General features: G+C 34.2%; 1 protein-coding gene across 5 annotated transcripts; it reads right to left on the reverse strand.

The window, feature by feature from the left end:
• Nucleotides 1-6,264: 6,264 nt before the first annotated feature.
• On the reverse strand, nucleotides 6,265-22,474 carry NUDT12 (nudix hydrolase 12). Of its 5 annotated transcripts, XM_058276892.1 has the most exons (8): nucleotides 22,334-22,437; nucleotides 21,094-21,155; nucleotides 19,338-19,549; nucleotides 18,170-18,759; nucleotides 15,554-15,721; nucleotides 13,270-13,383; nucleotides 10,746-10,945; nucleotides 6,265-9,672 (listed from the first exon to the last, which is right to left on the reverse strand). In XM_058276892.1, the coding sequence occupies exons 3-8, from the start codon at nucleotides 19,541-19,543 to the stop codon at nucleotides 9,562-9,564; spliced, it is 1,389 nt and encodes a 462-aa protein (XP_058132875.1). In that variant the 5' UTR covers nucleotides 19,544-19,549; nucleotides 21,094-21,155; nucleotides 22,334-22,437; the 3' UTR covers nucleotides 6,265-9,561. The 5 variants fall into 5 exon arrangements, with proteins under 5 accessions (XP_058132875.1, XP_058132873.1, XP_004477259.1 ...); XM_058276890.1 differs by lacking the exon at nucleotides 21,094-21,155 and having other exon boundaries at nucleotides 19,338-19,545; nucleotides 22,330-22,474; XM_004477202.3 differs by lacking the exon at nucleotides 21,094-21,155 and having other exon boundaries at nucleotides 19,338-19,545; nucleotides 22,334-22,446.
• Nucleotides 22,475-24,465: the final 1,991 nt, after the last annotated feature.

Raw genomic sequence — 24,465 nt, forward strand, 5'->3', positions numbered from 1 at the left:
TACTCCCTAAGCAAAGTTGTACATTGCTTAGAGTAGTCTAGAAATGGCTGTGTGTCATTTCTAGTTATTCAAATCATTGAAAAGAAAGTAATGAACATGTTCTTTAAAATGTTTCACTGGAAATGTTACCATCATGAGCTACTTATTAGGTGCCAAATATTTATCTTAGCAATATTTAGGGTACTTTGTGCAATGTTAAACCTCATTATTTTTCAGAATTTGTAATTAGAGATAAACTACCTCTGAAATTACTTAGTTACCTCTGAAAAAGTAATTTGATAAAAATATTATTATCAGCAAGATATAAGGGCTTCAAAGAGGCTTTAAATTTTTAAAAAATTACAGAAAAATATTTTCTAATAAATAAAAATCCATTTTAAAACATTTTCTATGCTCACTCTACCTATTCACTAAAGAAAACACACTTCTGTAGCTCAATTCAAACCAATGCATATTTCTGAAAGCAATAAATACATTTATTTATGCTTGGTACTTTTTGCTGACTGTCCTTTTACATAACTTGAGCTACTGACTATATTTGTGCGCACTGTAATAAAAAGTGCGTAAACTGCAGTCTGGCCAATGATGAAGAATGAGAAATTATGCTTAGAATTAATCTGCAAGGTTAAATTAATGACTTTATATTTGGTTTTATATTGCACAGATAATCAGTGCTAACATTCCATTCCATCTTTCAAATTCACCAAGGTCTGGATAGTCTGTCATGCTATAAGAATGATACAGCATTGGCATATTTTATGTAGTGTGTGTGTGGGTTTATCTTTTACAAATCGGATCCCATTAAGAATATTCATTCTATTTCTTGCAAAAATAAACAGGAACCATTCTGTGAAGAGGCATCATAGCTTATGAGAGAGTTGAGAATCTGACCCACTACAATTAAATTCCTGCTGTGTCATTTTAAAGACCTATTTGAAAACTTGTCCTTTGAATGTTTTTCCCCATGGAGAGAAGACACCAAGCATATCTTATTGTAACTTCAGCACATGGTTACTACAGACATTTCTGAGGAGTTAAAGAACTTCAGGTAAAACGTGAATGGCTAGAAACTGAGGTATTGTTTTTTAAAAAAAGTAAACAATGGAGATTTATTTTTCAGTTTATTTTCCAAATAAAAGATTTTAAGATACTTACTCAATATCAGGTAAACTGACACCAGAATAAAAGAACTAACATTGAAATTCTGGAAGAAGAAAAGGGAATTATAAACTAAACTAATATTTAATTTCTGAGAATGAGGAAGTTAAGAGGAAGGACTGGTTGAATCCTTAATGCTTGAAGATTCTTTGTAGATATATATTGCCATCAAAATCTTCAGATACATCATTTAAAAAGCAACTGACAGTGAGATTGCAAATAGATGATCTTGCTTAGTTTGATTTAGGATTATTTACACAAATGATATCACCCAGAATATTTTGCCTATAAAATTGACTTAAATTTCAGAGTAATTGCAATTGTTGAATAGAAAAAAAATTTAATGTCCTTAATGTATTCTTTCTTGAGGTTATGTCATAATGTTTTAGGTAATTAGTATATTTCAAGCAATTAAATATAAAGATTTATATATGTAATATTCAATATATAATTACTGAAAAAATAATTGTACTACCTTAATCACATGAGAAAATCATTTTGTTGATTAGCAAATTTAATGTTGCAATGAAAACAAAGCAAAGTATAGGTATTCAAAGCAAGGACTATTGCTTTGAAATGAAACTGACTCTCTTTGAATTCAGAATGAATTCCAATTATGCTTTGAAGCCTACCTTGTCAATTGCATTTTCCTTGCTTTCAAAATGCACAATATATTCCAAATAACCAAATTAGGATATGGATGATGGCTATTCAAATGTGCATATGATGTCTTTCTTAGCATAAATAAAAGATGCCTAAACACCTTGATTATTCAGAATTTTTTGGATGACTCCATCTTTGGTAAAAGAGCACATTAAAAGCAGCTGTGAGGTTTTTTTTGTGACTGGAAAGAAATATGTTGTTAGGTTGTCATAATTTTCCCTTTGCTATTATCCTTTGCCTAACAACTAATTTAGTACAGCAAGAACAGAAATAGAGGATAGTTCATTCAAAAAGACTAAATAAATAAAGAACATATCATCTACTCACCTGTGTAAGGCCTTCATAAATTACTTAGTTTTTCAGAAGATATGGATAAAATGCAAATATGTATTTTGAAAGGCAGGAAAACCAAGTAAAGATTTGAGTACCTTGTCTTATTCTACTTTAGATTTATCTGGGTTCTCTAAATCCAAAATCTGATTAGAATATTTAACTTAATGCGTGTCAGGGAAAATCTATCATCCTTTAATCAATCTATTATTATTTCTCTTTACCATTCCAAATCTACTTTTAGTGAACAAAGGTACTCTGTGTACTTCTGTGGCTTAGGAGCTTTGATCGGTCATATAAGAAACACAGGCATGCACTACACAGGGTGCAGATGAAGTGGAAGAAACTCAGACAAATACAAAACCTTAAATGATCTAGTTTGCTATTTGCACTATTAGGTTAATCATCAGCTAATTAATTTATGTTGTGTGGTAGGTATAGGGAAAGAAATATAGCTTGCAGTGTGGTGGGAAGAGATGTAGATCTCAGCTCAGAAGACGTAAATTTGATTTCCATTTTCATATCTTATGTTGACCTTGACTTCTCTTAGACTCAATGTATCATTTGTTAAACTGGGATAAGTAATATTGACCTTCCTTAGAATTTTTGAAATTCCATGACTTATGTAAATGAAAATACAATTGAGAAGTACAGTTTGGAATCTGTAAATAAATGAAATGTTATTTTTATTTAAACTAACAGCATATGCTATTGCCCATACATTATTCAGGTGATCCTTAAAGAATGTTATTAATGCACAAGAAGAATTTAGAAGGCATGTTTCTGACTCTTTGTAATAACATAGTTTACGGTATATACAGAGGGTAGGGGTAAAAGGAAATGATGAGCAGAGAAACTGGAGAGGTAATCTGCTATGCTAAGGAAATAGATTTTATCTCCTGTCTAAAGGGGGTTCTTGTTGAAGAGTTTTAAGTAAGGGAAAGACTAGAAAAGATTTGCCCCTTAGAAAGCTCTCTTTGCCTGCAAGGTGAAGAATTTATTGGGTGTAAAATTCAAAGTAGGGAGATCAATTAAGCAACTAATGTAGAAAACCCGTGAGTGGCTTGAAGTAGGATGATGGCAGTGGAGAGAAAGAGAGAGGGAAGGAGAAAAGACACAGGAAAGGAAGGGAGAAGGAGATGGAGAGAGAAAGATAATGATTGAGAAGTAAAAGGGATAGGATTTGGAGATTGTTTGGCTGTGAAGTGGGTTGGGGTGAGGGATAAATTAGACAAAGTAAAGATAACAATGCACAGAGTTCCATGGTGCGCCAGACTGCTGGAATAGGAATATAGAAGCAGGAACGTGCTTGGTACAAAAGAGAATTTAATTTCAGACCTGCAATCTTTGAAGGGCTCTGGAAGAGCCAAGTTCGTATGTCTAATAGGCAGTTGGAGATAGTGATTTGAGAACAAACGAATAGTTAAGGCCCTGCTGAAATATGTAGAGAAATAAGTGTTCACAAGTTCCTACCTGAAAAATCACTAAGGGACTGACTGTGGAAAATGAAACAGGAAGTACTTTTGCCAATGCAGTATTATTAAGAAATTTCTTTAAGATAGCTCTGGTAAGTAGAAAGATGCCAGGGTTTGGGAGTGAGTTACTTGAGTTCGTGCCTTGGCCCTTCTACTTATTAACAACGTGACTTTGGGAAAGTTATTTACCATCTCTTAGCCATCAGTAAAATGGGGATAATGATATTAAAATGCTTTTCATAGGCAAAGCATAAAATGAAATAATTAACACACTATATATTATATGTAACTATATATAATAGTGTATATATATATATAATACACTATATAATAAAGTTCTTTGTAAATATTATTGGTTTTATAAGAATAAGCTAACCAGAGGGTTATGTATTCTTAGGAGCTTGTTGCAAACAGGGATCCACAAGTAGTTATTACATTGGAAAGAGCAGGCACAAGATAACTTTGAAAATGTCCAGAAATCTGAATTTGAAGAATTAAAAAAATCACAGTTTAATAATATTGATGGTAGACATACTGAACAAGAAGGAAAAATAAAACAAAGCTATTTATGTGATATATATGCCATCATAAGAGAACAAATGTATATTTATTATTTATGAGGAGCATAAAGTGGCTAGGAACTAAAGACAAAGATTGGTATGACAAATCTAGTAATTTGTACAAAATAATTATGGGTATTTTTGTAAATAATCATTATCATAGCCCCCCACAGCCATAAAAACTTTGAGATCCATACAAATATATTCTTGTTTTATTCTGTTATCCTCAAAAGTATTTTCAAGAACTCATGGAGCCCCTACCAGCTTCCCACTCAAAGATACTTTCCCCCTGAAATTCTTACTATGATGCTGAGCAGAAGATGGTCTGGTCCAACAAAACTCCTGAGTTTTGAATTTGTGCACATCCTTGGAGCAACTTCTCACTGGGGTTCCAAATGCTCCAAATAAACTATTTGGCACTAGAGTATTCAAACATGTTCCATGAACATGAATACATCCAGCAAAAAACACAAAATAACTCTTAGCAGTAAAGCTGTTGGGATAAATAGCATTTTAAATAGTTTTTACCCCCACTGATAGAGGTGACTGCAGCTCATGACCATCTAAAAGCGGTAATAAATATTTATAAGGTATTCTGCGCTACTGAGATGTTCAGAACATCATACTGCTCCAATAGACTACAATTTCAGGCTACAGCAAAAGCGTCAGGATAAAAATTCAACAAAAACTCAGACTAGATCACTTGCCCACTTACTCTGTTCTAAAATAAATTTTAAAAAGTACCATTTTCAATTTCTCCTCCTGGGTGCAACTTTCATATTAGTAAAAATGAAACTAACTTACAAGTTGTGTAGTTAAATGTTCTTAAACCATCAGGGGTGAGACAAGAAATTGGTCACCTGTGGTTCTCACAAAACCAGGAATGGAAAGCCAGACCTTTTTTTCTTCCCATTCTTTATGCTGCAGTTTGTCTGCCTCTTATCAGACTTTTAGTTAAATAGAAAAATGTTTCCGTTATCAGACCTATTTAACTTAAAATGTGTTTTAAAACTTCACAATAGCTCTCAATATTCTTGAAAGGATTATTATAATGGGAATTGTGAAAGGAAGTTATCCATTGTCTGTACTATGGATTTGTCTACTTAGCAATAAAAGAGAAACAGTATTATTGAAGGAATAAAAATTAGAAGTGATACTTCCACCAATTATATCTGGTCATGCTTCAGCAAAAGCAGAATGAGGAATATACCTGTTAGTACAATTAACTGATTAAAATGTTTATTTTATAGTTTTTTCCCCCCTAAACAAGTAAAAGAATTCGTGCTATCAAGCTGATGCTCATTTTTCCCATACCATTTTTATTACTCTTATGATGTTCCTTTTCACCATTTCTACATCAGGCAAATAAAGGGTATTATTTGACAATCTACTGTATATGATCATTAACTTAGCATTCTTCCCTAAGTGTCCTGGGAGAAACACATATATTCAGAGCCTGATAGCTGGCCTTAACAAAATTTGCACTGAGAAAATTTTTTTCTAAATAAATAGTCAATGGATTTGTATTATAGAACATTTTCACCTCATATTTTGTTGTATTCACATGAGCAAGAGTTCTGAGCCCAGTCATCTACTATTATTTATGTAGTTTATTTGGCTATTAACAAATGTATACTTCCTCTTTCTTTCTCATGGTCTCACCCTCTATTCCATTCTCTTCGGTCTTCCCCCAAATCTCTGATTCTTTGAAAGACCTAATAATTTTTACAACTAAAGGAAATACATGGGCTTCTATTTCTTCATTGTTCTACCATAAACAGTAAACCAGTGAAATTTTTAAAATGCAAAGATTGGAAATATTAGACAAATAATAAAAATGCACATTTTACTAGATATATAACTTTAAACCTGAAGACAAAAAACTGACTGTGTAGGTGTATGTGTGTGTGTGTGTACTTGATCCAAAACTAAAATTTAAGGTCTAAATCAAAATTTTAATTCTTCCAATATGGAAACTTACTTTTTAAAAGGTGTTTGTAGTTTTTCCTACATCTAATTATGGAATAATGCTTGAAATTTAGATTCTTCCACTTTAAAAAAAAACGGATGAAAACTTATTAACATACACAAAAGAGAAAACAGATATTTTAATGTATTGTTATATTCATTTTCATTAGAATACATTCATGACACTTGCACCTCTACCATTTCTTGAATTGGTTATTGTATTTACATGTAGCATTCACCTCTTTGAGGTTAGCAATTTAACAATTATTAATCTAATAATTTACTTGGGTTTTCCAGAGCACAGGTTTAAATATCCCAATCCCTAAATTTATAACTACATTTTGTTGATATTTTATATTTTCTTTCTTCTTCTAACATATGAAAATCTGGACTTTTAAGATGTAATCTTAGAATCTGCAAGTATTAAAAGTACATTTGGAGTGAAACTGAAACTCAAGCCATTATACATAATAATAATCAAGGCACATCATTTGCTATGTATTTAAATAGTTTAAAGTTTATTAAGCATCTCTAGTTTGTTGGTCTTACCCAGGTCAGCTAATAGGGAGGTGAAGATGGTCAATCACTACACGAGGGAATCAAGAGTGCCTATAATTGAAAGCAGGAGAATTGCATCCATCATCCATGTGGAATCTAAGGCCCCTCTTGAACTAGAGGTGGAGTGGACATCACCATCCCGGGGTCCACAGAATAGAGGAATAAAATATGGACTAGAGTGGACTTACTGATATTCTACTATAAAACTATTGTGACAAGTAATAGAAGAAATTTTAGCATCGAGGTGGAGAAAGTGGCCATAAGTAGTTCCTGAGGGCAGGGAGAGTGTAGAAGAGAAGTGATGTGGGGGCATTTTTGGGATTTTGAGTTGTCCTTAATGATATTGCAGGGTCAGATGCTGGACTTTATATATCCTACCATAACCCACTGAATGTACTGGGGAAGAGTGCGAACTACAGGGCAAACTATTATCAATGTGGTGCAGCAGTGCCCCAAAATGTGTCCACCGAGTGTGATGAGTGTGTCACAATGATGAGGGAGGTTGTTGGTGTGGGAGGAGTGGGGTGGGGGTTGTAGGGTCTACAGGAACCTCTTATATTTTTTAATGTAACATTTTCTTGTGTGATGTATATATCTTCAAAAATACAATTTACAAAAATGATGTGGTGGGGGTGGGGAGTTGGTTATATGGGAACCTCTTATGTTTTTTGTTTTTTTATGTTTTTTTAATGTAACATTCCTTGTGATCTATTAACTTTAATTAAAAAAACATGAGCCAAAAAAAAAGTTTATTAAGCATCTAAATGTCCTAAGCCTTTATTTGGTTTAAAGTCCTAATATTATTAATCCTTCATCAATTACTAAGATCACTATCATTAATAAAATAAAGTTTTATCTAAGCAAATTAGGTTAAATACATATTAAGTTTCTAAAATTAAATTTACTCTTACCATCTCTTCATTTATTCTACATATACTCTTATTAACAATTTCTACTTCTTAGAGGAAGACTCATGGGTTGGTTTATATAGTACAATTAATTAGTTGTGTAACTTTCACCAATTAATTAAATTTACCTTTCAGAATTTCCTTTTCTGGATGATTTACACGAGGGAGGTGAACTTCATATATTATCCTCAAGGTCTGTAACAGCTTGAATTTTGTGAATCTCAGAAAAGATTATGTTTTTGAACTAATCCATTACTATAGGTGTGGGGCCTTTTGATTGCATTAAATTTGGTTAAGGGGCCTTGATTAGATTGCTTGATTAAATCTCTTTTGATTATGTCAGTGGCCCAGGTTGGGTCTCCGCCCTCTTGTTGGGTTTTATATAAACTGAGAACACAGTAAGAGACACACAGAAAAGGGATCTCTGTCATTCTGACATGGCCACGTGAGAGAGAGGATTTCAGGTTCATCTACAGCTGTAGAAAGAGAGAGGAGCCCCAAGAGGCTCAAGGAGAGATGCCTGATTGTCCACAGCTTAACTTCAGGAGAAAGTAGAGCAAGCAGGTCTGCCAGATTGCCTCACCATGTGGGAGAACTCGAGGATCTGCTAGCAATTGACCTTTGATGAGAAAGCATCTCTGATGATGCCTTGATTTAGACATTTTTGCAGCCTCAGAACTATACGCTTTTACCCCCCAATAAATCCCCTTTATAAAAGCCAACCCAGTTCTGGTATTTTTGCATTGGCAGCCTTTGGCAAACTAAGACAAGGTCTCTTTTGGTTCTAACATACAGTAATAAAGACCCAAATTACATAAATTTGTACATTTATAAACTACCTTTTAAAACAATTTCAACACAATCTTATAAAACATGACAGTTTCTCTGTTGCAAAATTTTGAAGTACTAAAATTTACTTTTTCTGGATTCTTACTGATTAAATCCTAAAATATACTTATTTTATAAAAGCTTCTTAAATATGTTGAAATAAGGCCTAAAACCAAGACATCATAATTGAGTCTAATAAATATTGTTGCTAAATTTGGATGTTATATAATTTTGAGACTGAAAACACATCTCTCAACACAAAATGACATAAAACCAGTGTTTTAAATTAAATCTGTAAACCTATCTGGGATTTATTTAATATCTGATATTTCAGAAAAATTCCTTTCAAATACATTTAATGTCAGTAATAAAACAGAGAACAACTTTGGGTATAACTTATGGGTAAATATTCACTAATGTTAGGTTTAAGGCGAAGTTCCAGACCTAAGATCTCATTTAAGTTTTCCCTGTATGAGGGTGTGGTATTCTCAGATGATGAGCAGAGTTAGTTTTTAAAACAGAAAATTCTTAAAACTGGTCACATTAGAATAGTAGCAACACTGTATTAGCACCACTGTTAGAAACAATGGAACCAGGAGGTAAGGGTATGTGGGATTACGATAAAGAAGAATAAAAATCAGCTATGGACAACTAAAAGGAACTCTATAGTAATTAAAAGATTCAAAATAAATATAAGTTCAAAGTCATTGAAATTACTTTGTGTCAGTTCTCAAATTAAGAACTTAAGTGATTGATCTAATGCTTATAAGAGACACTAGGGTAACTGATTAGAATTTAGTTTATTCACATTTCTAGAACATATTTCTTCCCAATATGATTTCTCATATGATTGGAAATATAGTTTTGTAATGATCCATAACCAAAAAACCACAAAATGTTTGGAGAAGGTTGACTCAGATTTAATAAAATCTGAGGCAGTGTTGCAATTTATAAAAATATGAACTCTGTGGTCCAGATGGAAAATATTTCAAAAACCCAATATGATATATTGTATTGTGATATTCTGAAGAGCACTGACTATTTCTAATGTCACTTGAGGAGCAAGTGTTAATTAGAAATCAAATAATATTCAAACAAAGCCTTGTTCTTAATTTAGAGATTGGGGTTCATTCCAATCCAGTGTTTGATTAACTGATGTGCAATAGCTCGGCTTGGTGGCACAAAGAATGCCTGCTGCTTCCCTTTGGTCAGAACATCCATGACCTAAAATACACAATAATAAAATGTATTAGTACTTCAACACTGTCATTTTTACACACTATTTTCACATTTATACAACTCAATAAATTGCTTTGGGGAGCAGATGTAGCTCAAGTGGTTGAGTACTTGCTTCTCATGTATGAGGTACTGGGTTCAATCTCTGGTACCTCCTAAAAAATGCTGTGGTTTTTATAGTGAACAACAGTAGGAAGTGGCAATGTCTATATTTAGCATGCAAAATATATACATCATTTTTTAAATTGCTTTGATGAATTAATGATTCAATTTTTAAAATGATCCAGAAAGGTAAATCCCCTTATGAAAATGAAGTCATGAGAACACAAAAATATATGACACACACTTAATTTCAAACTGAAAACCAATTTGGCAGACAGATTCTCTTTTATAGAATTTTAAAAAAATCTAATTTCTACATTTTAGAGTCAGGCAGAAAATAAAATATTTTTATTTAGACAAATAAAATAATATTTTATTTAGACAAAGAAAGGATTTTAGGTTCTCAGTATTGTAAAATTTGTCCATTTAATTTTCTATATGAAGGCTTTGGGTAATGCAAAAAACAGTTAAGTAACATTATTTAGGGGCGACATTTTAAAAAGTTCTTGTGAGTGTATCATTCTTGTCCCTATGTACATTGTAAAATTAATAAGAATTTCTTAAAAATGTTAAGCATTTTACTGATGCTTTTTGGGAGCTACTTGTTTTATAGCAATACACTAAAATATGAAATGCCTACGCAAAATGTTCCTGTTTCTCATTGCTGAAATAGTGTTTACCTATTTGAAGTCCACTGAGAAGCATTATCATTGATCTAAAGGAATGGGGTTTAAAAATGGCATAGAATTATTACAGAAGAATCTTACAGAATGAGTTAATATAGGACACAATAGTGAACACAGTCTCTTATCACATGGAATTAACAATTACATTGTAATCCATGAATGATGAGATGACCATAACCATTAGCTTAGTAAAAGTATGCACCCTTGCTGCATGCCCAATCTGATACAGTCAGAGAACAATCAATAGAAGCAGGAAATTAAATTGAACTTTACCTGTTCTCTTGTGAACCAGCGGGCGTCCTCTATTTCATTCTTGTCAACTTTAATTTCTGTAGACACTGCCACAGCTAAACAACCAATCATTAAGGAGGATGGCATTGGCCATGGTTGACAAGAGACATACTGCACATGGCCAACTTTGACTCCACTTTCCTCTTCTACTTCTCTCCGAACAGCATCTTCTATTGTCTCCCCTAATCAAATGGGGCAAAAGAACAAGCAGCTGATGAACATACCCTGGATGTTTTGTGCTCTGAATGGTTCAAACATGTAGAAATCACTTTGGACAGGAAGTCAATTCAAAGAAGCAGAAAGTAGAAGGCTAAAACTAGATTGGAATTAAAAAATAATAATTTTTAAGGTATATGACCATACATGGTATATCAAACTGACAATAAGAAAAGTTTCATTTCTTGAAGATCCAAGTTTGTCCGTTACATTTTAAAAACAATAACTATAACATCTATACCTATCTAGACATACTATTGGCTATACACTATTCAGGCACTTTATATATTATCTCATTTATGCATTATCGCTAAAGAATTATATATTATCACTGCAGGAATTTTTACAGTTAATCCTTTTCCCACAAGAGTCTTAAACTTTTTTTCATTCTGTTGTAAAAAATATTACTCTTCAATTCATTGAAAATTTGACAATCACATAAAATGAAACAATACTTTTTCGAAGCTTTAATTTTCTTGTAGATGACTGTTGACTTAACCATGGTAAAATAAAATGATGCCAGGAGCTGGTGTAGCTCAGTAGTTGAGTGCTGGCATCTCACATATGAGGTCCTGGGTTCAACCCCCACCCCTAATGCCTCCATTAAAATAAAATAAAATAAAATTAAATTAAATTAAATTAAAAAATAAAATAAAATGATGCCTAAAAATGTACTTTATATTTCTGATTCACTGAACTTGAGAATTAGAAGAGAAGGAATAGTTTCTAAATCAAGTTTATCTGGAAGTTCAGAAATATTATTTAAATATATCTTTCTACTTCAAAGAGATTGATAAATTTCCCTACATTAAAATCAAGAAACTATGTTCGTCATAGTACAAAAAGAAGCCACAGACTAGCACAAGACATCTGCAAGACCATAAGTAAGAAAATATTAGCATATAACACATATAAAGAACTAAAATCTATAAGGAAAAAGGAGAAATGAGCAATATAAAAACAGGCAAAAGATATGAACAGGTAAATTTCAGAAAAAGAGAAAATTAGATGTCTACTACACATATGAAAAAGACTCTCCATCAGCAGGGAAATGAAAATGGAAACTATGACATACAATTTCAAATTCATCAGATTGGCAGATTAAAAAGTCTAAAAATCCTAGTGTGGTGAAGAAGTAGAATAATAGAATGTTTCATATATTGCTGATAGGAGTAAACTGGCAAGAACACTTCTGAGAACAAGGTGGCAATATCTAGAATAGGTTAAGATGCTCATATATTATGAGATAGCAATTCTACTCTTACGTATGTACCATATATAACTTACAAATGTACAAAGGGAGATGTAAAAGAATATTCACTGCAATATTGTTTGTAATAGCAAGAACCTTAAAATAAATGTCCATAATCAGAATGGATAATGAACTGCAGAATACTCAAAAAATAGAAAACTACAAAGAAGTTAAAATGACCTAGAGCTATAGAGGCAGTATAGTGATCAGGAAAATGGGCTTGAATCCCAGATGTATGGGATAGATTTGAGACCTTGGAAAAGTTTTAGCCCTTGTGCCACAGTGCCCCATCTGTAAAATTGCTGTAATAGAAGCTACTTTATAAGATTGTATGAAGGTCATATGATTTAATATATATAAAACATTCAGAACATAGCCTGGCACTATAAATATTTATTACCATTATTATCTAGCAAAGCAGATTAATATTGCAAGTTGAGGTAAACTCTCATTTATTAATTAGACAATCATTCATTTATTCCACAAATATTTTTTGGGCTCCTACTACATTTCAGACACTGTTCTAAAGGTCTGGGATACAGCAGTGAATAAAACAAAGCCTCTACCGTGACTGACCTTACAATATAGCAGAGTAGAAAATAAACAAATAGATAAATGTCATGTTGTGATGGTGCTGTGGGAATAAAAATAAATGAGGCAGGGTCAAAGGGACTGTGAGTGTGGGGACTAACTAGTATGTTTAAGGCAGTCAAGGAAGGTTTCTTTGAGAAGGTGACAGTTGAGTCCAGCACAGAAGGAAGAGCGGTGTAAACTAAGCAGATACCTGGGGCAAAAGCAATATATGAAAGTTATATAAAATAGGAAATACTCAGTTGTTAATAAAACACAAAATGATCCTACAACTAAAAACATAAAAATTTTATCATTTAAAATAGTACATAGAACATATTTTTAAATTTTAGATTCTGAATTTTATAATATGATTTTTTATTAGATTATTTCTCCAATTCTGTATATAATTTTTGTTTAGAAATTATAAGTCAAATGAAAATTAAAAAATCATAAGAAAAGGCTTACCAGGTTCAATAAATCCAGCAAGGCAAGTAAACATGCCTGGGGGAAATCTTTTCTGTCTGCCTAAAAGACATTTAGTCCCATCTGGATGAACAACTTGCATGATTACTACTGGATCTGTTTTAAAAAATCAGATATATGAATGACAAGAAAAAATAAATTAGAGTCATTGTGCGAAGTCTCAGCCTGGTAGGAAAATAGAAAAGTTTATTTCCTGTATGAACAAGACTTTTATCTTGTTGAGATTGTATCTTTCTGTCATAATGTAGTTGATGACAGAGTATCTGAAGGAAATTGCATGCAATAGTGTCATAAGGTAAAGAAAGACTATTTTTGCTCTCCTTCCTCCATCTTAACAGCAACATTTATTGTTCACTTATGGTATTATTTAATTAGAAAAAAAACTAAATAGATAATACAGGGACATGGAGAAAATTCAATTTTGCTATAGTTAACAGTTATTTTGTATCTCCCCTCCATTCTAATTCTTAACAAGGTATTTTTGAAAAAAAAATAGGGGAAGACCTTCATGATCTAGGATTTGGCAATGACTTCTGGCATTCAAGAGCAAAATAAAAGAAAGAGCAAAGAAAGAAAAAATAGATAAAATGGACTTCATAAAAAATTAAGAACTTTTGTGCATCAAAGCACTTTATCAGGAAAGTGAAAACACAAGCTATAGACTTGGAGAAAATATTCAGAAATCATATATCTGATAAGGGTTTACTATCCAGAATATACAAAGGATGGTTACAACTCAGCAACAAAAAGAGAAACAACCCAATTAAAAAAATGGGCAAAAGACATGAATAGACATTTCTTCAAAGAAGACATACAAATGGTCAATTAGTGCTTGAAAAGATGCTCAACATCATTAGTCATTAGGGAAATGCAAATGCCAACCACAATGAGATACTACTTCACATCCACTAGGACGGCTATTATTTTAAAAAAGGAAAATAACAAGTGCTGTTGAGGATGTAGAGAATTGAAACCCTTGTACACTGTTGGTGGGAATGAAAAATAGTGCATCCACTGTGGAAAACTGCTTGGTAAATTCTCAAAAAGTTAAATAAAGAATTACCATATGACAGCAATTCCACCTCTAGGTATGTACTCAAAAGAAATGAAAACAGGGACGCCAACAGATTTTTGTGCACTAATGTTCACAGCAACATTATTCATAATAGCCAAGGGGTGGAAACAACCTAAGTGTCCATTGACAGACGAATGAATAAAATGAGGTGTATATATACAATGGAATATTATTTTGCTGTAAAAAGGAATGAAGTTCTGACACATGCCTCAACATGGATGAACTTTGAAGACATCATGTTGAATAAAATAGGCCTGACACAGAAAACAAATATTGTATGATTCCACCCACATAAAATATTTAAAAGCAAATCAAGGACAGAAAGTAGACTAGAAGGTACCAGGGCAAGGGGGAAGGGAGGACAGAATTACTGTTTAATAGGTACAGAGTTTCTGTTTGGAGTTATTAAAAGACTTGTAGTAACCAGTGGTAATGGTAGTATAACCAGTGCAATTGTAATAGATTCCACTGAAATATATACTAAAGAATGGTTAAGATGGGACATTTTATATTATATGTATGTTACCACAAATCAAAAAAAAAACAACTACTAATGTGGCACTCGCATTACATTTTTTTAACCATTAAAAAATAAAAATTTAAAGTAACAGTACACCTTCATAGAAGTCTAATCCAGCAAAGCCTCCTCACTGGATCATGACCGAGAATCAGGAATTGAATATAAAAGGCACCTGAGCAATACAAAAAGCTGTCACTAAGCTATTCACTTTTCTTCAGGTGTTGCTGACGTATTTTTTTTCACACACTTTTAAAGGGCTGGTTATCAGATTTCCAAACCAATAGCAGACTCAAAGCAACAATTAGAAGGAGAAAAGGTATAGGCAGATACCAGCAGTAATGCAAAGCTAGTTAATAGATCCAGGCTGTAATGCTTTGGTGATGCCTCAAACAGTCACTGATTTATTGGGGCTTCTTTGCCTCTCCACTAAATAGACCAATTGATGGGCATTTTGAAATCATGCATCTCAATACAACAAATGCATACTCATCACTCCAGAGTTAAGAAATGGTTAATTATGTAGACAGTCTTTTAATTCAGAAGCCATGCAAGGAATTTGATATTTATCATCTTACTGGTTAATCACACATGTTTTTAATAAAAAGGTAAACCCCTCAGATCCTCAAAAAAAAGAAAAAACTTTTCTTTTCACCATAAAAGAAAAGGCTTACCGACTCTTGGATATGATGTGTTGTGAACGCCATGGAGGCTAGGACAGTCTTCTTTTAAACATACTCTTTTATAGCCACCTTCTTCAATTGTAGTTGTACTTCCACAGGTTGGGCAGAACTTATATCGACTGTGCCAGGCAAGAACAGATCTTGCTTGAGCTACAACCCCTTTATAAGACAGCAAAAAAATTAATTCTATGATAAAACTGTAACAGAACAACAAAGTAGGCAAAATATTCTTAAGTTAAAATAAGGACATGCTGTTTTCTTCAATAACTGTGTGATTAAAGGTTTTAATACTCTTTATTTTATGATGTATATTTTTCTTTCAAAGTAAAAGCCTTAATTTTCCAGAGGATAGATAAAAATTAGATTTAAACTTTATTTTGAACTAATAAAATATAATGCCCATGTATGGTAGATGTAATAACATCTATCTTACACATTATTAGACCAGGCTTTTATTAGAGATGATTTTTAAATTTGGGGTATACATGATTCTAGCTAATAGTGACTTTCAAAAAATTCTGCAGTTACAAGGTTCATGGCTAACTGTTTATGAAAAAATTGCCTGGCTTGGCATTTCAAAAATATTAATATTCCTGACTAGAAATATGACAATTGAGGTAAATATGACTAGAAATGCTACATTTCAAATGCCTGACAAATTTGCTCTCCCAACAGTACATATGTAATCTAAGGATTTTTGAAATAAAACAAAATAATACTCAAAAACAACTTTTCAAATTGGGAAAAAATATAAACTAATAACCCGTAAGTAAAGGCATATGTGATGCTGAAATTCAGTGAACCATAGGCAATATCAAATATTGCCTATGTTATCTTGTGGTATGTAATTTGCACCAAGGTGTCTACATTATTTAAGCATCATCCAATAAGAAAAGCTAACATTTACTGAGTACTTATTATGTGCCATGCACTTCATATTATCTAAACCAAAGATCCTTTTTTATTTAAACAGTTGCTCCTACCTTACTTAAATACATTATTCAAATTCTTAGCAGCACTCAACACATTTCACCATTCCCTCCCTGAAACACTCTGCCCTCTTGGTTCCCAAAAACAAAATTTCTGATTTCTTCCTATCTTATGGCTACCACATCTCCATCTCTTTGATGGACATTGTGCTTTAACTTGTTCTCTAAATTTAGGGGTATTCAGGTCTGATTTTGAGGCTCTCTGTAGTTTCCTGAGCTTTAAATACCTTTGTGCTGATGAACCCCATATGGGCATCTCTAGTTAGGACCTCTTCTCTGAGTTCCAAATTCTAATATCCTTCACTAAAACTTAACATGTCCAAAATTGAACTCATGATTTATTTATCCCAAATCTGTCCTGTTCTCCATGCACCAATGGTCACTCTACATTCTTTCATCAAGAAATATGATCACTGTCTACCAAAAGAAGATTCAAACCTGGCAGCCATTCTTGATCTTTTCCTTCATTCCTACATACCTCATATTCAGGTCACCAGCAGGGACTGTCTATTTTATCTTCAAAATACCTCTTTGGGAAGCAGACTTGGTCCAGTGGATAGGGCGTCCGCCTACCACATGGGAGGTCTAAGGTTCAAACCCCGGGCCTTCTTGACCCGTGTGGAGCTGGCCTACATGCAGTGCTGATGCGGGCAAGGAGTGCCGTGCCACACAGGGGTGTCCCCGTGTAGGAGAACCCCACGTGCAAGGAGGGCGTCCCATAAGGAGAGCTGCCCAGTGCAAAAGAAAGTACAGCCTGCCCAAGAATGGCGCCACACACACAGAGAGCTGACCCAGAAAGATGGGGCAACAAAAAGAACCACAGATTCCCGGTGCCACTACTGATAAGGATAGAAGCAGTAACAGAAGAACGTGCAGCAAATGGACACAGAGAGCAGACAACTGGAAGTGGGGGAAGGAGAAAAAAAAAATCTTCAAAATGCATCTTTATGCCCCCTTTTCTCCATTTCTACTGTTATCACTTTAAGGCAGGCCTTAGTCCAGTTTGCCATCATCTCTTGTATTAACTCTAAAATACTTCAAACTCCCCTTTTCTCTCTATTTCTACTGTCATTTAATCCAAGTCATTTCAATCCCTTACTTGGGCTACTGTAATCCTCAATCCCCTTTTAACATGACTTCTGAATTCCATGCTTAATACCTACAATTCATGCTCTATAGAGTAGCCAGTGCAAGGTTTTTGTTTGTTTTAATATACATCAGATCATGTTTCAACATTCAAATGACATTTATACTAAAACTCTAACTTATTCCCATGGCCTTTAAGACCCACAAGAACTGGCATACACAACAGAAAACAAAACTGGGCCTTTGCTGTCATGCTCAGTGCAAAGCAGATGTTTAATACGTATTCAGTCAAGAATCAAATGAAACCACAGCATGCTAACATTAGGGTTAATTCTGGGGAAAATAGTCTTGGCTGTACCTGCCCAGGAGAAGAGTCCCCAGGATCAGAACTTTCATAAGTCTATAATGAAAGTGGCCTAATTTCACTGCTTACTAGAAAAAGTGAGCCTCCTGGAAACTGCAGAACACACAACTCCAATAGCTTGAAAAACCAGATTATTACTGGTACAAGTAAGAAGTTTTCATTGCTTACCAGCTTCTTTTTCTTTCAATTGTAGAAGAGCTGGCATTGGAGGATGAAGAAAATAACAATTTTCATGTCTTTGCTTAAATTCTTCGGCAGCAATAGGATCTATCCCTAGAGCAAACCAGGCAACCAAGCCATCTTCCTCTTCTTTGGGGACTTCCTCAGCATAATTAAGCAACTGTTTTTTCATTTCCAGTTCTACTCCAAGGAAGATTAAAGTGATCTTCTCAGGCTGAGCCAAATAATCCTTTATATCTGTGTGATTCAGCTGACAAAGTCTAACTTCTGGCTGTTGGAAACTTTCTTTATTGCCACCTAGAGTAACCAAGGGATTTAAATCTGAAAAAAGGATATAAACTGTGGCTGGGTGGCTCTTTTTAGTTAGTAGCCACTTAGAATTGTTTCTCTTTTCACTTTTCCGGTCCAGCAATGTCCTGCTAAAATAATTTTCACTTTCTTCCACCTCATTGGTTAGGAACCAAGGCTTCTTCCCACCTTTAGCATTAGCTAGTAAATTAGCTATATGCTTATAACCCCAAAATTTAGCAATATCCAATGCAGTCTGTCTTGATTTATTGACAATGGACCTGTCACACCTATAGATAGGAAGAAAAATGAGGGAGGAAAGACAAAATAGGAAGTAAACATTTTCTCCAATATTTATTTCAATAAAATATCTCTAGATGCATATAATAATCCCTCTATTTAATGATTATATAGACTTTTTTGGTATATAATTTACTCTTGGGAAATTAAAAGAAATAATCATAAGTGATAAAGAGTGATAATAGATATTTAAACTTTCTGGATAATTATATATATTTATATGCAGTAAGTTTTACATGATATAAGGAAATACCAAAATTCTACAAGGGTTCCTTTGCAGTCTTGGTGTGTAGATTAACATTTTCAATGTGGGAAAAATAGATTAGACTGATAAATTTGCTTGCTATTAAGGTTAACTTCTCTACAAAGGAATTAAAAATTTTTAGTTAGAACCATGCCACATTTTTATATAACAAACTAGTCAATGAGTTATTTAGTTGCTCAAGGATATAAACATAATGAGAAAAATTTAAAAAGAAAATGAAATGCAGAAATTAAAAGGCATCTATTTATATTCCATACCCATCCACCATGTTCCATGACTGCACAGCCCAAAATGTTTATTTACCCTTTCTCAAGGAGAAATTGGACAACATCTGGGTGCCCATTCCTTGCAGCATACATTAAAGCAGTCCAGCCATTTTCAGAAGTTTCATTGAGAAGAAATGGAGAATGACTGAATATTACTGTTAACTTAGCAATGTCTCCTTCAGCAGCTGAACAGTGAAACTGGGAAATCATTTCTTGCTTTGGATTTTTTGTAATAGAAGACATTTCTACCTTTAAAAAACAAAATTAGGAAATAACTTATTTGCAATTACAACATTGTGATTACACTAAAAGCCATCAGTTATCTACTTTGGATAGATCGTATAGTATGTGAATATATCTCAATAAAACTGCTTAAAAACAAATAAATAAATTTGTAAGAATAGTCAGATATAGCAGCTATGTACAGCAGAGGGAGCACAGAGATTGAGAGATGAAGGATTTTCTTGTTCATTCTTTTGTCTATTATTATAGAAATAATGAAAATGCTCTAATAATGATTGAAGTAATGAATGCACAACTATGTGATTATACCAAATACTACTGATTGTATACTTTGGCTGAATTGTATGCTTTATTAATATGTATTAATAAAATTGATTTGTTTTAAAAAACAACAGTTAACTGTCATCACAGAATACATTCAAAATTGTTATCAGTTGAAAACTTAAATATAATTCAACATGGGAGTACATAAAATAATGTATTATATATAAAGGGCATTGGTAGTAGTATAGATAAGGAGACCATATGCTTGTGTGTGTGGGGGGGTGTCAGGTAACAAATATTACAGGGAGGAGGGAGTACTTGAGGTAGACCAGAGGATTTCATTATGGTGTTGGACAGAAGGATAAAAGCAGATAGAAGTGGAGATGGAAATTTTAGCAGATGACACAGTATTGTTAAATTCCACTGTACCAGGTATAGATCCATACCCTCAGAGAAATTATGACCCTGTAGCTAATATTTTACAAACCTTCTAAGTTTCATATGAAAACAATTTATTGCCTTACCTTGCACAATTAATTCTGAAACCCACCTGGGATTGGTTTTTGTGCATGGTGCGAGGTGTGGGTTGAGATTTTTATCCCAGTATATAATCTCCAATGTATAACTTAGCCCCATTCTTGAAATCACCATCTTTGTCCCACTGCACTACATTGTTATCTGATTCATAAATCAGGTAACTAAATTATTTTTGGATCTACTAATGGGCATTATTCTATTGGTCACTTGGTCCATCCTCGAATCACAGAAGCTATTTTAATCATTAACATTTTTTGTGTTTTGTCACTCTTTTGTTGCAGTAAGAAAAAATATGGGAAAGAATTGCCCAGTACCTCTTAATACATGGTACCTGTTATGGACTGAGTGTGGTAGGGCAGAAACTGAGCTTTTTTTTTTGTGGAAATGATTTATGTTTCAGTGGTATAATAATATAGCCAAAGTTCTTTTTAAAGATAAAAATATTTTTCTATGAAAACTTTCAGCTAAAATGTTATTGTAAGAAAACTTTCAGCTACTAAGTAAACATTAGGTTTTGTAACTAATCTTCCACTATTCTAAGTAATACGTTATTTAGGTTAAAAAAGAAAGGGAATAACCCATAATTTGTGACAGGTGTTATCTCCTGGGTTCTTAAACACCAATGTGGCTGATCAATTTTGTATTAGGAGCAATAGTAACAAAGTGTTAAAAAAAATGGGCCTAAAGGATTAATTTCATAATTTAAAAAATGCAATTATTGTTAAATTATTAATTTTATATCTGCTCACCTTTCCTGTTTACTTCTGTCTGTGCTACTATAAAAGGTCAAAACTGCTCATTTGAATAAAACCTAATAAAGACAAATTTGTTTACAACCTAAATTAGGACTGACTGCTATATTAGAAAACAATTTTTAAAAATTCTTTTCATTAATTTCTTAATTTACCTTCCCATTCCCTTCCTATAGAGATTTCTCGTGCTATTAAATATTATGAATAACAAAAGCTGCAACTTTTCAGGACTTTTATTTTGAGGCAGTGCTATACACTGATACACGTACATTCTCCTTTCCAAGTTGCCACCCCCTCAACCTTGCCCACACTCCAGCCCTGGTGATTGCTAAACTGTCCCCCTAAAACACAGTGCCATCAGTTGCCTCAATAAAATACTGCTTAAGCATACAGTAGTCTTAGAAGTGAAGTGGAAAATGTACTTTTCCACTTAGTTTTCTCAGCAGAAAAGCCATCTAGAAATAGTAATCATTGCTCATTTCAAAGAGAAGCACAGCAAGTCTGAGATCCAGCTTTGTAAACTTTTTGTTTGCATCAACAGCTTGATAAACTTTTTCATTTTTCAACAGGTCCTCCAAGAAGTGAGGATTTGAAAGCAGGATGAGGTGTTTCAGTCAGCTTCAGGCTGACCTTGCTTTCCAAGAAGAGCATGGAGTATTGATAAGTAATTTTAAAGAATCTCAGGTTTGAAGGGACTTAGATATTAACCAAACCAACACTCAGTTTTACCGATGTGTAACCCGAGACCCACGACTTTCCCAGGATCACAAGACCGGAGAGCGAAAGAGCGGGACCTCAAACTTGCCTCTGCTACTTAAATCACAGATCACCATCTATCGAATTCCACTCACTGGGCCTTAACAAATCTATTTAATCAGTCAGGCACCATCCGTGCACGTTCTCTCCAAAGGGTCTTAAAATATTTCACTTTTTTGCCACTACGGTGAGATTCTTTCTCTTGGCAAGAAAGCATACGCGAAGGAAGTAGCACTTCCTCGGTTCCCTCTCAAAGGTTGAACTAGAAAGTTAACCAGCTACAGGACCAGCTCTGCCGCCCGCCCCTCCGCGGCGCCCGAGTCTCGGCTCCCGCGCATGCGCCCGTCGCCCCAGCGGAGGCTGCGCCACAAGACCCAGCAGGGCCGGGCCAGGCAGCGTGGTGACCAAAAAGACCGGAGAACTGGTCACTAGCTCCAGATGGGCCAGTAGGGCTAACTAACTCGCCGCTGCTGCTACTAACCCAAATTTGACCAAAGTAGAGGCTGATTAGGGTGTAGTCGAAGCGTTGGGAAAATCCCACTCTCACTTTTCCCGGCGCCGGATGGAGCTTTCCCAACTTCCGGCAGAGGCCCAGTGTCCTCGCTTGGCTTTGTGGGGGTTGTAGTCTAAGGGCGATGGACTTTGCGCGACCCGCGGAGGGGTGGTACCCTGGACGGACACGCTCGGAAGCCGGGGGAGTGGCAGGGCCCGGGGCGAGGATAACTAAACCACGCCTGAAGGGTTAATTTCTTTCCGTTGAGACTGAGATGGCTAAAGGGTCGTGCGGAAGACGGGAAATATGGTTATGGCAATGGTTTTAAGTTTTATTTTTTTGCACTGGAATAATATTTATTTTTTTCCTTTGGCAAAGAAGTCAAGTGTTACATTTTTAAAAGCTTTCTTGAAACCACTGTTTCTCCCCCAGGCCCTCAGTCATCTTTCCATTGTAGTTCAAATCAATGGAGTGTTCAGTGCATCCTTTGGAGTTAAACATGTGATATTGCCGGGACCAAATCACTTAAGTGCGTGACTTTAAGCAAGTTATTGACCTCTGTAAACCTCAATCTCCTTATGTGAACCATAGTGCCATATACTGACACTCACTTAATTCGATGTCCTTTAGCAAGTGTGTATCACCTTGGGGTGTTGTGAGTTTTAAGTAGGATAATGCATGCACAGCTCTTAGGACAGTGTGAAGTGTTGAACTAGCATTCACAATACGATTATTATAGTTATTTTTAAAAATTTCATTTCCTGCTTTCTTATAAGCCAAAACCTATAGAAGTTAAGCGAATGTGAGATGACAAAGCTAGGTGTTGGCAGTCTTCTAATTCCCACAACAGGGATTTTTCCTTTATCAAGCAGGCTAGAGCAATCAGGAAGAGTACAGGAAGTTTGATTTAGTCATTGATTCCTACCCAGACTGTACTTTAGAAGCTCCTACTTTTCACAGTGAAGTTGTATATACCTGTAAGTATTGTAGTTTCATAACTGCTTTCCTACCTTTACCCTATGCGTCTGTCTATTGAATAGTTGTCATCAGTCTTTAGTGATTTCAATAATCAGATGGGAGGTTAGAAATATTGTTTTAATTAATGTGCTTGGAAAACCCAATCTTTGTGTTCAAAAATAAATAAAAGCAGATAGATTAGTGTAATGAACCCTCATTGTACTAGTTTCCTAGGTGTCCTGTAGCAAATTACCATAAATTTGGTGACTTATCGCAATAGGAATTTATCCTCTCGCAGTTCTGGAAGGCAGAGGGCCTAAATCAAGGTGTAGGCATGAAGACTCTAAGGGGAGAATCCTTCCTTGTCTTTTCTAGCCTTTGGTGGCCTCTGGTGTTCCTTGGTTTATGACTACATAGCTGCAGAATGTGTCTATCTTCACTTTGCCTTCTCTGAGGCTGTCTGTGTCCTTTCCTCTTCTTATAAGGAACTAGATTTAGGACCCATTTTTTAATCCAGGATGATTTTGTCATGAGATCTTTAACTGATTATGTCGGCAAAGGCCCTAGTATCAAATAAGGCCACATTCTGAAGTTATAGGAGGAAATACATTTGGGGGGGGGAGATGTTATTCAATCCAATACACTCATTTATTAATCATCTAGTATCAACAATTATCAATATATGTTCCCTTGCCTAGCCCTTTGGACTCTTTTGAAGCAAATTCCAGACACCATGTTATTTTCATTCATAAATATTAAGAATAAACTTTTTGGAGTTATAGATCTAAAAAATAAGGGCTTTTAAAAGAACATAACTAGGATGTCATTAATGCTACTACAATTTTAACAATGCTTTAATTTCACAAGATAGTTCAATATTCAAATTTCCTCAGTTTATCATAAATATTATTTCATATGTTTTACTGTTGATTTATTCAAATCAGTACCTAATCAAGGTTTCCATATTACCTTTGATGTACTTTAATTTCTAGATTCCCCCTATTATTTTTTTTTTCTTGTAGGTGTTTGTTAAAGAATAGAGACAATTGTGCTATAGAATTTTTCACATTCTAAATTTGCTGACTGGATTCCTGTGGTGTCATTTTCACCTGTATTTCTTATAAACTGGTAGTTAAATCTAAAGGATTATTTAGAGTCATATT

Source organism: Dasypus novemcinctus, chromosome 2, assembly GCF_030445035.2.
Source record: "Dasypus novemcinctus isolate mDasNov1 chromosome 2, mDasNov1.1.hap2, whole genome shotgun sequence".
Classification (NCBI taxonomy): Eukaryota; Metazoa; Chordata; class Mammalia; order Cingulata; family Dasypodidae; genus Dasypus; species Dasypus novemcinctus.